The 14,902-nt window shown below is 34.6% G+C and overlaps 1 protein-coding gene across 1 annotated transcript in view; it reads left to right on the forward strand.

Annotated features, from left to right (window-relative positions):
- LOC108241435 (zeta-sarcoglycan) overlaps nucleotides 1-14,902 on the forward strand; it is a 271,208-nt gene that overhangs the window by 194,509 nt on the left and 61,797 nt on the right. Inside the window, exon 4 of the mRNA XM_017425577.3 lies at nucleotides 12,523-12,610. Within this exon, the coding sequence (XP_017281066.1) occupies nucleotides 12,523-12,610 (88 nt within the window). The remainder of the gene's footprint in view (nucleotides 1-12,522; nucleotides 12,611-14,902) is intronic.

A 14,902-nucleotide genomic window follows, 5' to 3' on the forward strand; every position in this document is an offset into this window, starting at 1 on the left:
GCTTTTTATCTCTTAATATTATGCCACCCACAGTGATGTCCATTAAAATATATGCTGACTTAAAATATATATATATATTTTTGAAGAGCAACATCTGGTTTCTTCCTTCTTTATAGGTACTCCTAGCTTGAGGTTGCTCACCCTTCCACATCCATAAATGCTGCACTGCTGGCATGAAGACAGTTGTAACCATTGAACACAAGGCCATTAGTTGTGTGCCAGCATTCCAGTTAACGCTTGATTTAGTAGACCACACACACTGAGGGTCATTCAGAGTTGGCAGACTTTCTTCTTGAGTGTACTTGTATTTTAGACTTTATTACAAAAAGTTAGCTCTATGTGATGCCATGCTCATCCTATCCCTCTGAAAACCTCATGATCTCTTATATAATGTGTCTTCTGCAATCCACTGAAAAAAAAAAAAAAAAAAAAACAGGGCTTGCAACCAGTTCCTTTAAAGCATGAAGAGCTGTATATGTAAGTTTAAATACTCTCCAGTCATGGTTTGTGCCTGGTAATTGGCATAACGGTCAGATAAGCTGACAGCACTGTTCAGACAAAATTATCTTTTTGCCCACAGCTAATTGTAGCGGTATAATCAGAGGGAAAAATTGGAGCCTATATGTACAAGGTAAATGTACTTTGGAGACAGTGATGTTTCATTCCCCAGCCAGATTCAGGCATTTACTAAAGTGTATTAAAGTACTTGCTCAGTGTAATCAGCTTGTCAAAGTAAGTAGAGTGTTTTATTTGTCATGAAAATGTGACATGTTAACTACCTATGACATAAATTTCCTAATGATGATAGTTAAGTAAAGACAAGTTGGAAAAAGTTGCAATACTCAATACCACTTACTGTTTTTAGATAACAGATAAAGTTACCTAACTTGTTCATATTAGGCATACATTAACAACAGATGTTCTATGGCAATTGTTTATTTTACAAAATGAAAGTAAAGTTGCAAAAACACTAATTTATTCAAGAATAAATGATGCATTTAAAATAAATTATTTGCATTTTCAGACTGCATAATTGGATCAAAATATGTATTTATGCATTCCCTAATATGCCTAAATCTATGATTTATATAAGCATAAACCAACATTCAAATGAGAAACACAGCATTTTGAATTTGAAAGCAATCTGAAGTTAGTCAAAGCAACTTCACCATTCCTGAAATGATAATAGGATAATTAGCAAACACTCCGAAAATAAAACTGTTTTGGCACTGATTCTACATCATAAGCCTTATTTTTTAGAACTTTTGGCAAAACTTTTGCCTAGACATCTAAAAAACTTTCCTTTTTAGACCAGATTTACCCGAATTTTAGCTTTGTCATCCACGGGCAATTTCAATGTCATTTAGATGTTTTGTCAACCTGAAAATGCCCACTGGGATGTTGTTACGACAAATGATAAGGAAACATGACTATGATAGAGACACATCATCCCTAAATCAGGGACTCACGTCTGCATTTGTCTGCATGTCACTAAAAGCAGGAATACTTCACTTCTCCAGACTGATGTCTTTGTCTGAAAGCATGAAGGGACTTAAATTACAGTTACAAACCTATTGATATTTTGTGTTTTTCTCCAGAATAAAGTGATATTGTACAAAGTTTTCTACTCTTTTTAGTTTTCAGTTCAGTTTATCTTTTAGCTCATTTGTAATTTGACAGAAGTCAGTGGGCCAGACAGGCTCTTTTAACTTCCACTAGTTAATTTTATGTGCTCGCTCTTCAGCCAGTGATAACAGTTAAGGTAAATAGCCTCTTTTACCCTCTTAACAGACGGTCCTTATGCGGACAGACAAAATTACACCAACAGCAGGCTGTAGAGTATGCAAAATGAGTTGGACTTTACTGATTATTTTCAATATAAAAAAATAATTTGTTACAAATAAAAAACTAACCTAAGCTTGTACTGTACAATTTCAGTCTACATAGCACAAGCTTAAATTTAAAATGATAATTAAGTCTACAAACTAGCTTAGTCCTGCCTCCCCATCAGTACTGAACAAGTACATTGTCGCTTACATGAACACGTTTGACAGATACAACAGCAGTATAATATCAGATGTGCTTCCAGACCTTCTTCATTCCCTTGAAAGCACTCGGAACATTTGCACAACCCAGAGAACACACGTTGCCCCTGCTGGTATTATGTATTCACAGGTTGTCACCAAGGGAATGGTCACAATCCACTCTGTAAAATTAATTAAAGGTGGACATTTGAATTAATTAACTGGACAGCAGAGTGGCATTACACTGCTCTGGCCTTGTGACATTAAAAAGTCACTCACACACACACGCGCGCATGAACTTAAAGGCACACATACTTGCACAGAAAAGACACATGGACAAAGATTAGACTTAATTACCAATGTGCAGATCAGTGGTACAATGTGGATCAGCCTTAATTACATACTGTGCTGGTATTTGTGCGAGTGTGTGTGTGTGTGGGGGGGGGAGTCAAAAGTGGAGAGTGTATGTATCTGTTGCTTTTGTATTTTTAATAAGGAGAGAGAAGAACCTATGCTAGCTCATGGCTATTGTAGTCCATTATCCTGAAATACAAAATTCCTCAAAGTAAATTTCCACCCAAAACCTTGTGTTTTGAGCGCTGCCATGTTGGCATGAAGTTGCTCTGAGCTTGGTCAAAATCTCTGTAGTTTTCAAATTTGTGTCTAAAATTTAATCCTACCTATTTGTGTTGCAAGTCAGCTTTTGTAGATAAAAACATTTTACACCTTTAGAATTCATGTAGTAATGTAGCAAAATATACATATGCTTAATTAACCACTTGGACTAATACTAGCATAATAAAACTGTCTTTGTTCCAGCTGTACCTCAATTTATTTCTGTTATATTATTACATTGTCAGCAATCAATACCCAATAGAATAACTCACATTTTTCCGCACAAACATATTGTTTGTCCCACAATATGTAAGCCAGAGCTTGGTCAACATATTAGTAAATGCAATCCAGAGCAAAGAAGAATGCACAGAACTTTAGATGAGAGAATAAAAAACAACCATTTCACAAAACACAAAAGAATCAGTTCCTCAGAACAGGACTCAGCTGTCCGACAGCATCTCAAGGATGAGCGATTCTCTTTTAAGGACAGGTTTGTACAGATTTTGGACAGAGATGACAGATGGTTTGAGAGGACTGAAAGAAGTCTTTTAATATTGTTTTTATTGAAAGTGGTACATAACAGCTTTTTTTCCAAAATAATCTCTTGTGTGGCACGGCATTGCAGTAATTATTACATTAGTTAGCACTGTCGCCTAATAGCAGGAGTGTCCTGGATTCAAAATCTAGCTGGGGTATTTCTGCTTGGAGTTTGCATGTTCTTGTGCATGTGTGTATTTTCTTTGGGTACTCAGGTTTCGTCCTATAGTATAAACTTATGTTCTAAAGTGCAACATCTAAGAAAAGCTTGTCAAAGAATAAAATGGACACCTAATTTCCTAACATATGGCAAAATGCACATTATTACATAGTCACAACACACACATGTACAAATACTAAAATTGCTGTAAGATTGCTGTATAGACTCAAATTGAAAACTATGTTCCAAGGGATTTTATAGGAAACAAGAGGTATAGGTTACAAAAAAGTACACTGAATATAAAACGATAAAGTAATTTATATATGGTGCTAGAAGTAAAATTGAGAGGAAAAAAGACAGCAATTGTTGAAAGTGAAGAGTTGAGTTTGTCATATGATGCAAAAATAGCTATGAGGAACAGCAAGGAGGACTGGGACCAAGAATTAAGCATGATGAAAATACACTGAAACCATCAACCAAAACTGATGGGCACTTCTAACATAAAGAGAGAAAAGACTAAACCAGAAAGAGATTATTTAAATTCCATAGAGCATACAGTCTAACAATCAGCAGTTTGAAGAAATTGCAGAGAAGGAGGTCCAGACTTTGAAAATGAACCATATTTATGCATATGTGATAAATAATGTGCTGTATTCACCAGGGCATTGCTTTCCTCTGCTTTTTAGTTGTTTGGTGTCATGATATGAAAATTTATGCTCAGATCTCAAAGCATTAGTACAGATGTAGAGCAGAGGAAGAACACAGTGTAAGTGTTAAAAACAAGTTCTAGAGCAGAGGAAAGTAAGGTTGAAAGCTCAGCACTGCAGATCAAAGCAAGATAAAACAAGGATGCAAATAAGAAGGGGTTCATCAGTTGCCTGAACAGCTAAGATTTCAAAATTAATTTGCGGGAAGACACTGAAAATAGAGATCAAGGAAAAATAAAGAAAAGGAAAAAAGTACAGATAGATGAAAGGAGTGTGGCTTTATACTTAACAAAATGTGTGGCTTTTGTCTGTACTGTCCTGGTCCCATCCTTGGATATTTGGTGTGGAAAATTTAAACATCAGACAGGTTTTAGTAGTTATCCATTTTGTTTTCTTTGGTTTATTTGACCTATGCATCCTGTTATTTGAGTGTGACGCTGTTAAATTAATCAATCTGCTCTGCTGGTAACCTTAGCAAATCATTTTGCCCTGTTTAAAGAGTAGCTTATTTGTGTAAATTCAAATCCAGATAAATGGATAGAAATTGGTTTGACACATGGGAGCATTTTGAGCAGATTTGGCATCATTTCTAAAACTGGGGCAGCAGAAACTTTCTTTATATGCCAAATTATTTATAATTTCATATAATTTCCACTTATATTTATTTTGATAACTCAGCCTTTTTTTGATTAGGTCAAAATCTAGTGCAGAGAGGCACTAACCATATGATTTAGACTACCTCCTGTTCAACATATTTTTTTGTGCATTTGATCACAAAATGAACATGTGAGATAAAATTCAACAAATACATCAAATCTGAGTGGAATTAAAGACAATCAAAGACACAAGGCAAAAGCAGAAGCTGTAAATCACCAAATGTTTAAAGTTGGGATGGTCAACATTACAAAAGCTTTGTTATGGTTGCATGCTTATGTAGTGAATTATAAATCTGCCAAAGTTTTATGCTTTGCTTCTCAGAAATTTTTATCTTTTAAGAGTTTCTTGGAAAATCCAAATCAAGATCATAATTGTGGCTGTAAGCTTAAACTTGTGGTTCTTAAAGGGCCACTCTTTGTGACCAAAATCAGACTCTATTTGGTAAACCAGCCACTCAACCGAAGATTTCTTCATAGTTGAGTTCTACAGGGAATCCAAAATAGGGAATCCTTGTCACAGTAATGAGACACTAACAAGCCAAAATATAGATGAAACTGGTAGGAAAATGAGCCACAAAGCCTGGAGGAGCTTTTATTAAAGTCTCCATTTGGACATATAATACAGGGACAAAGTTTCCCCCACTACAAATGTTAGAGATTAGGTAAAAAAAGGATTTAAAAAAATAAAAAAACAAACACAGAAACATATATTCATTAGTTATTCATTTCATGCAAACAGTTAGAAAATGTTGAGAAATTATCCAAATTAAATAAGAATAGTATTTATTATTTTTCAGTAAACAAATTAAATGTGACTTTCTGCAGCATAGACTAAATTTAAATCGTTTTTTTTTTTGTTTGTTTGTTTGTTTTCTTTTTCAAAGCATTTTTAAACTGACAGTTTTTTGTTGTTATTTTGAAGCATATCCTTTCCTCTCTTGGGAGAGGGTTTAAAAAAAAAACACCCAGCAGTCATTATCCAGTGATTTCAAATGTGAAGCTGAGTTGAGTGTAGAGAGGAGAACAACAGAAAAAAAAGAATAAAAAAGAAAAAAAAAACATTTAGCCTCTACAAAATTCACATACTTATGATTTTCATCAACAGCAGGTGACACTAAACGTCTATGTGTGTCTTCATTTGTAGTCCTATTACCAAATGTCTCAGCCTCTGCACTGTTTTTTGAGTTAGAGCAGCATAACAAAAGAAAAAAGAACTCTATCCCCACCTCCACCCACCCACCAACTCACACAGACACACACACAAAAAAAAAAAAAACAAAGGAAAAAACACATTAAAGTATTGTGACATATGTTCCCCTACAGCAATAACTGATGTTGACTGACACTGGGACCTGCGGTCTTTGGACCTGGCAGTGGCCAATAATAGGATGTTGTTTATTTTGGGTATCTATATTATCTATCGGATCTGTCTTCCTTGGATATGATGAATTGTCCCGACTTTATAGAGGTGACAAGGTTAATCAAAAAAAGTCTGTATAGCCATTTAAGAAAAAAAAAAGCTTTAAACACACACACGTACACAATCACAAACACACAAAAATACCCAAACCAATGGGTTTTGCCATAAATGAAAAAGGATATCATGTAATCTCCTGCAGGGCTGAATGGAATAGAGACAGCAAGGGAACTACAATAAGAAACACGGGGGGGGGGGCAATAAAGTACATATGACATGTCATGTAAAATGTTACATTGGTTTGAAATAGAGTATCATTTAAAAAAGAAATCTGTTTAGGATCCATGTTGCAGCAGGACCCCTAGCAAAAACAGCCAATAGTAATTATTAAAGCACTTATCATGTCAGGAATGAATACAAAACCATGTATTTGTGTCCGTGTGAATGTACACTTTAATGTTCTTGTTTATTAGTAAGTATCTCTTTTCCGTGGGTCGTTTTCAGTGCTTTATAGGTGTTACATGCAAAAACTGAAAATGCAGAAGTTCTCTCCCCATCTGTTTAAAAGCTGATTAAAATTTGGCGCATGATTTAATTAGGGATAAGTTATTTATTTTAAATAACTTGAAGAACTTTACAAATCACTTACAAAAAAGTGCAAAATCTCCATAAAGACGCAATGTTTAGAAAGTTTCTGTAAATGTCAGAAACTTTTTTTTTTTAAAAAAAGGCCAACAACATTAGTTGGACGCACAAACTTTTCCAAGAGACTGCATTCAGCATTTTATTCAAGCAGTATTGATGTTAGATTGTATTTATGCCAAAATGGTCTAAAGTTGGAGCAAACTTCAACCTTTAGGTTACTTACCTCAAGCACACAATATCTGACATCACTTCAAAAACTTCTTCTGGTTCTGGCTGTCATCTTGAGATTTTAATGACATTAGTCAATCTCAGAATTACTGACAAAAGTCTTTTAAAGCACTCTGATGACATGTTAAATAGATGATGAGCCCCCTGAATGCACATTAAAACCCTTAAACTTATTAAATCCAACTACCCTGAGAGGGCACTCTTAGGCTACATGGTTTATTTTCTGTTGTTATATGGCTGTTGGGGATTGAAAACAACAAATTAGCACAGAACACCAACAAACACATCACTTATTTAACAGTTCTTGCTAATTAGTTGAATTAAAGTTGAAAGAGGAATGAAGGAGCCCCAAAGGCACTTTATCACACTCTTTGATTGGTATTCTGCTTTAGCTTGCTCAGTAGTTGACAGCGCTAATAAACTGAAACCCCTCTTCTTGTGGTTGTTTTCTACCCCTTCACTCATTACCTCATTCAGCTCTCATTTCAGTGACGTTATTCCCAGATTAAGACTTAAAGAGAGATGCACAGACATGTATTTGTTTAAAGGTTTACTTTTTATCTGTCTTTAATTGTCCTTTAAACATCTTTCATTTTTTTTTCTCCTCCCTGAAATGTTTAATCTGTCACGAAATCTCTAAATCTAAACTGAGAATGAAACTGAGTTACTGACAAGATTGAGTCAACTAGAGAAACAGAAGAAAAAAAAAAGAAACAACAGTGGCAGAGTTGCTAAAAGATTTTTTTTAAATCAAACTGACGGCTAAATGTCTCTTTCCATTTAGACAGTCACTTGGTGTGAAAGGAAATCACTGAGATATTGTCTAGACAGCTAAAAGCAGGTAATATAGTAAAACCTAATCCGGCAAATGTTTGCAGCTGTAACAGACACGTCATATGATACAGACTTGGGAGGTGAAAGATCTTAATACACTAACAAACAAATGAACTGTTCAAAAATAAAATTAATTACGATACACGTGAAGTTCGAATTTAGACCAAAACTGTCATGAGGGTGTTCAGTCACTGACACAACAAATGAAACCAGAGAGCCGAGAGCTATTTTTAGGACCCATCTGCAAGGCTGGAGGCTGTGATGAGGTGGTACCAGTCTACAGCTTATTATTACCTGACTAATTACATTGGCTACCTCAGGCTGGCAGCCCTGTGCCAGTATTCATAATCAAAGTGAAATTAAACTATTAACTGAATTAATGGTGCACTGGTGTGTGTTGTGTCAGCTTACAAGAGAGAGCATGATGGGTGACGGTGTGCTTTTTTTTTTAAGGCATATATATTGCATGAGGACGGGATGTTTACGTATAACAACCAAACAAAAACACACTATTAGACTTTTTAAAAGAAGGGGCGACGTATCATTGAGAGATCATGAATAATAAATTGTGGCTGTGACAGGAACTAAATACCCAATTTAAAACTCAAAGTTGGAAATAAATAAATAAACACTGAATGTATTTCAAACATCATTTAGTGGAAAACAATCACATAAATGTGACATGATACCAAAGCTTTACAAACCCATTTCAGTACAGCTGGTTAAGTTTTACATTAACTTATGTTAAATGAGTCCTGGGAAAATGAATTGAACATATTCTTGAAATACATGAAAGATTTTATTACTTTTTTATTTTAGTGAATAATTATTGCCGCTTGTGTGGAACTGAAATAAACAAAGTTCCTTGATATTTGCATGAAGCTTGAATTAATATGCAGAATTCTGTGTTTTGAATTCATGTCCAACAAAGTGGTGCCTTCCTATTTTTAGTGCATGGCAGCCACTATTGAAAGGTTTATAGAGGAATCCTTCACAGGCATGTTGCTGCAGAAAAACTGAATCCAGACCAGTTTGTTTTTACATGTCTCCTGATCGTGTAAGCAGAACGTCTGAAACATGGCAAACAGGAAACTCTGCAGAGACCCAAACGGGTTGGAAAGTTGTCAGGTGGCAGTGCTGACTAATACATCATCATCCTACTGAGTTCTCTCACACATAAGAAATAAAGTTTGATTCCCACAAGTTGGCATTTCCTTTGAAACCATTCATCTTGTAATATTATTTGTTGTAAAACAGCAGTAGGGTATTCCATTAGTGTAGTTTATATTTTAGGCTGTTATTTGTGCCTGTGTGACCATTAAATAAACTGAAAACATACATCAGGAGGAGTGACAACACTTTTTTAATGTAATTGTTTATTATATTTATTTGTTTTGCACATATTGACTCCAAAATTAGGATGACTTTGTTTTACTGCATCATGTGCAAAATATTTTTTTACAAATTTGAACTCAAACATGTCTGATCATAGCATTTTATTTAAATCAATATAAATAATCAAAGTGATAATTTTTTATTAGTATTATTCCTATCCTATTAGTAGAACAGACAATGTTGAATTGATGAATTGTTGTTACTAGGCAGATTGTTGGGCTTCTATCAGCTGCTAATATGATGCAATTATTTAGAGCCCATACTGCGATGCATTTGCATATTATTGCTTAATCAAATATGACTTCTCGTGTATGGTTGTGCTTCTAAATAAAATAGTTCTGCACTGAGTGAATGGGATCAGGCCTGTCCACGCACAATGCCCATTAAACTGGAATGATTCAAAGCCCATTTCATCTGTCATATGTTACAAAGCGACAATCACTTTAAATGAAATGGAAAGATAATACAATGAAGCCTATCACACGCCCCGCTGAAAATAATTAATGCAAAGACGCAATCGGAAACAGAGGGGAGAAGCGTTGGCACAGCGAATTATCTGGACCACTCGTTTGATGTTTAGCAACTTTTTATTTTCTAACTGTTTCAGTAAGTGGGTGGGATGTGTGTTTGTGTGTGTGAGAACAAACAACTTGTTTTTTTGTTTGTTTGTTTTTGTTTTGTTTTGTTATTCTGTGCCGGGTTGCATGTTACCAAGATATAGTTACAGATTTGATCCATTTGTTTTGAGTCTTCGATTTTTGCATGTTGTTGTGTTTTGTTGTTGTTATGTTTGGATGTCTGCAACTTTTTGGTCTCCATCGTTCTTTTGTGCCTTCTGTCAGCGTTTTAAAGAGTTTCTGTTTGTGGCCCGTGTCCTAAGAGTCCACCAGATGCTTCAAAACAGAACACAGACAGTCGTGACTTAACACATTTTGTCTCAACTTGAATAAACAGACATAAAAATATCTATCCATAACATAATAAATAACACAAGAGGGGGGAGGTTGAGTGAACAGGATGAAAATGGGGAAAAAGGATTTTTTCATTTCAACAGATCAACGACTTTCCAATTTGAACTCAATTTTCATTTAAAATTCAGACAGGAATGCGGCACAATATTAATATGGGGAAATCAACAGAGAAATTGGGTCACCTGTGAGCTATTCATTTTATGCACGAAGAAAAAAAAAACAAATAACTAATTTAAAACTAAAAATGAGAGGGAGAGAAGAGGATGACAATGAAAGAAAATTATAAACAGCTAGAGCAAAGATGAAAGAGAAAGAGAAGAGAACAGACAGAGATGCTTAAACAGACTGATGTACACAGCAGAGGTGGAGAAACTGTGGGATGCTGGATTAGCTTTGTTACTTAATGAAAATTAATAAAAATAAAAATGAAGTCCATGGAGTTTGTGCTGTTTGTGACGCATAACTAATGATTATTAACTAATACCAATAGTGTTTGGCTCAGTAAGACTTTAAATCGAGTACAAAGGTCAAAGTCACAGTTGCAGTTATCTCATTTAAATTTTAAACGATTGCCTTTTTGTGGGCAGATGCACATAAACACACAACTTCAGCCAAACAAACAAACTGTTAGACAGACTCATTTTGAATAAAATATGCAGATTAGTTACAAAGTTTGTTGGGTTTGCAGAATAGAGAGAGTTGAGTGTGAACTGTGACAATGGCTGCAAGTTAAAACAGTGTTGGTGGTTCTACAGAATAATTAAAGATTGACTTGATTTACTGTGGTATCCAAACATTTAAAGGAAAAAAAAATCACAAGCGCACAGCAAATATTTAAAGGTTTTCTTTGCCTATAGCAAAACAAAATAGTATTTTAAGCCTAATTTCTAAACAAATTTAGTTAACATGTTTTTTTAAGTTCTTTTAACAGTTTGTGTATAATTTTGAACATATGCAGAATCTTGAACCCTTAGAATATTCGTTAGTGCTACAGTGTCAGTTCTTGTCAGTGCTACAGAACTGCAAGGGAAATAAAATGTAAAATTCATCAAAAGCCAACTCCTTAAACCTTGTCTAAACTCTCAGCAGTCCCAAACTTTAAGGGTTTGTCAAGTCTTCTCAAAGGAAAGAAAAAGAAATGAAGAAAAATAATCTTTAGCCCAGAAATGGGAGGATGGGATTTTCAGTTGTTTAAAATGTATTTCATAACTGTTCAAACATGGCAGTTATCAGAAAAATACAGAAGTCAAGTGTAATATCTGAAAGATGTCATCTTCTCCAGACTTTGCTTGTAGATTTGTTTTTGAGAAAAAATAAATAAATTCATGTTAAAGGGGCTGTAGTAGGTCAGTGCTGCGGTCTTGTAATCCTGAGGCTGCAGGTTCAAGTCCAGGTTACATCAGGAAGATCATCCAGCATAAAACAATTGCCAAATCTTTTGTGCAAGTTTGCTTACGGATAGGGAGCAACCAAAAGAAAAACAAGATAAATAAAATAAAATAAGGTCTGGTGGGTTTGAAAGAAAATTTAGGACATTATAATAAATTTGGAGAGGTGATGCACTGTTCCTCTTCAGCTGCTTTTGTCAACATTAGAATAAAACATTCTGATGATTTAATGTCACCCAGTCTGATCCAAGACTATTTTTGTCTATGGTCACTTGGATCTTTAATGCCACGTTTGTTACAATGGAACAGCCAAAAACAGAAGTTCTTTTTTTATTTATTTTATAGCAGATGTGTCACTAAATGGAGACAATTTATTCAAAACAAACCAGTGGGTGGTAAAATATGGGTTTTATTCAGGGCCACCTCTCCACTTAACTGTCACTACTGCCTGCTGAAGAGCCACCTGGGGAGAGCTCATGGCTTGGGAGACTACTTTATTTATTTATTTATTGGCAGAGAATCTCACTTCCAAAGCTGCAAATGGACTATATTTAATAAGTGCATACTAAAGGAGGCACACTAGAGGTTTTCTTTTTGGAAAATGGGCAAAAAAAAGCTTCATGCAAGGCCTGAAAGACTCACATCTGGTCATAAAAAGGTATTTACAAGGTGTAGGGTGCGTAAAAGTTGGATGTTAGAGAGAAAATATTATACAGGGTTTTTAAATGGGGTATCCTGTACTTTTGGTAATTTTAAAACTATAAAACAAGCACATGTAAAACTTATCCATATAAAAACATTAAGGATTTCTTCAGGAAATACAAGCTGTAACAGGAATTTTGATTGCAAGAGCACAAACAAGAAATCTTTTACATTATCTCATGACAGTTAAAATAAATGCAAGTCACCCTTCTGTTAATGTTTTTCCACTTCTTCCCTCTATAGGACAGTCCACTGATCCTCCAGTCAGACAGAAATGTGACTGTCAATGCAAGAAACGATCAGGGACAACTGACTGGTCAGCTAACCGTGGGTAAGACACGCCACCACACAAAGGCATGCTTAGACAAACTACACAGTGAATACCGTTTTTCTAACAAAACAAAGTCCAGCTCAGATCCTTTCTCTGAAACATTCATGTATGTGGCTTTGCTATGTATTTAAACTCATAAGTGCATTTCCCCTTTTTTCTGATTACCAAACTAAATGTCATCTGTTTTCATTTGTGTATTTCATGGAGGCTGACAGTCCTGTTGTTTTCTTAACAAAATCATGTTTTCCAAGCTCCAAGCTTATTGAATTACTGAGGCCCAGCATCCAAAAGACGTCATTTAAAGGGCAGATGATGTATCACATGACTTTTTATAGAAAGCTTATTAGACCTTCTTGAAATATAAACATTTTATTACCATATTGGAATTTGCTGTATAATATTGAAATACACCATTTAAATTAACTTTTTTTTGTGAAGTTTGAATATTTCTCGAGCTTGCAAGTCATTTTTAATATTTTGTTCTTGACCACTGAAAGTTCAGAGTCATTTGGTTTTGTTAAAAAAAAAAAATTCTTGGTTTGGGTTTGAATTGCAGCAGCACTACCATCAAAGCGTTTGGTGTAAGGACAAGGTAAAATGGAGAGAATAACATTAAAAAATTGTAATAATTCAGGGGATGTAGTATGTTCAAATTCAGGTAAATGAAACAGAACGAAACAGCTGTCCAAGAAATCCATCAGTATAACATTAAAGAGGGTGAACATTTTCAAAGATAAGTCTCATTATGAGATGAAAAAACAATAAGAGTCGTCACATTTAAACATATGCTACCACTGAGATGCTGTATAAAAACACAATTTACTGAAAAAATGCTGTAGCTCATTTGTTTCAGTTAACTATTCAGTCCAAAGTTATTAAGGTTTCATTTTTGCCATGAAGTAATCAGGATTAAGGTTGCACATTATTTTAAGGATGACTTGGCTTTCAGACATAATAGAATAAATGATTAGCAATGCAATGGAATAATAAAGAGCATCCATTCACACACATCACATTCTGTTAATTCAAATGCCCTTCAGTAACCCAAAAACTGCAGGAAACTGTAAAATGCATCAAAACTAATTTAATTTTAGTAAATCTACACTCTACATGACATTCAGGTAAAAACGCACATTTCAACAAGGTAATTGAAATATTTTATAAAGTACTTTCAGTATAGGATTTTTGTGTATATATGAATATAAAGTACAAATGTAATGTAATTGGTTTTAGAATAGTCAAGAAAAAATTTGCTCATATAAGCGGAGAATGCTGCAGTGATGAGAGTGGAGAAATATTTTCTGTGGCAATTGTTGTCAAGTGAAAAAGAAAGACCTAATGAGTCACAAATACACTTGACTGACTACAGAGTGATCAAATGGTTAAATGTACTGCATGATAGTAAGAGATAATGAGGCCTGCTTAATTATCAGTCAGTGATTTAAATCCAAACTCACTCATATTTAATAATAAATTTCACAACCAATTGTTCTGTGCATTCAACATGTATTAAACAAAGGCTCTGACTCGGTAAATGGGAAAAACTTGCCAACAATTCAAGCAACAATTCAGTGAATCAGTGTGTTCATGACTGAGCACAGATGCTATATATATATATATATATATATATATATATATATATATATATACACTATATATTCTATAGGAAATGAATTGGGGGGATTTTCAAACACTCAAATTAGCTGAGCACAAAAAAGTGTCCTTTGCCAGGCTGTAGAACTCCCCAAAATGTATTAAAATTGCCAAAGAGTCAGACCAGTCTCAGCTTGAATGAGCAGCTTTGAGAGTTTTCGTGTTAATTTTCTGTTTTCTTCAGTTCTGAAGTCTTTCAGCTGAAAGGAACCAAGAAACTAAAGCCCATTGCCATCCGTTTAAGCACTGAGAGAGTGCCAAGCGTCAACAAAACCCTTTTCAGTACTTCATTTTGTTTGCATTGCTTCACTGATTTCACTGTTTGTTTAGTTTTTTTGTCTTCTTTTTTTAGAGAATATTTAATGCAAGAGCTACAACTGCTAATATAAAACAATGTGTTCTTCAGAATCTTCAGATTTTAAGCATTTAGCCACTTCTTTGTAAAGTACTATGTAAATTACTTGCTTCATTTTGTGGAACAGGTAAAAAAAAATATATAAATAAAGAAATCATGAGGAAAATGTGCTTGTATTGATAAACTTCTTAATCTTCCAAGAAAGTGTTTATTTTCTGGAGGCTAGTCAGTCACTAGTGTCTTTATGCAAACACACACCATCTCTCTCTCTCTCTCTCTCTCTC

The sequence above is a fragment of the Kryptolebias marmoratus genome, linkage group LG3 (assembly GCF_001649575.2).
Source record: "Kryptolebias marmoratus isolate JLee-2015 linkage group LG3, ASM164957v2, whole genome shotgun sequence".
NCBI classification, from domain to species: domain Eukaryota; kingdom Metazoa; phylum Chordata; class Actinopteri; order Cyprinodontiformes; family Rivulidae; genus Kryptolebias; species Kryptolebias marmoratus.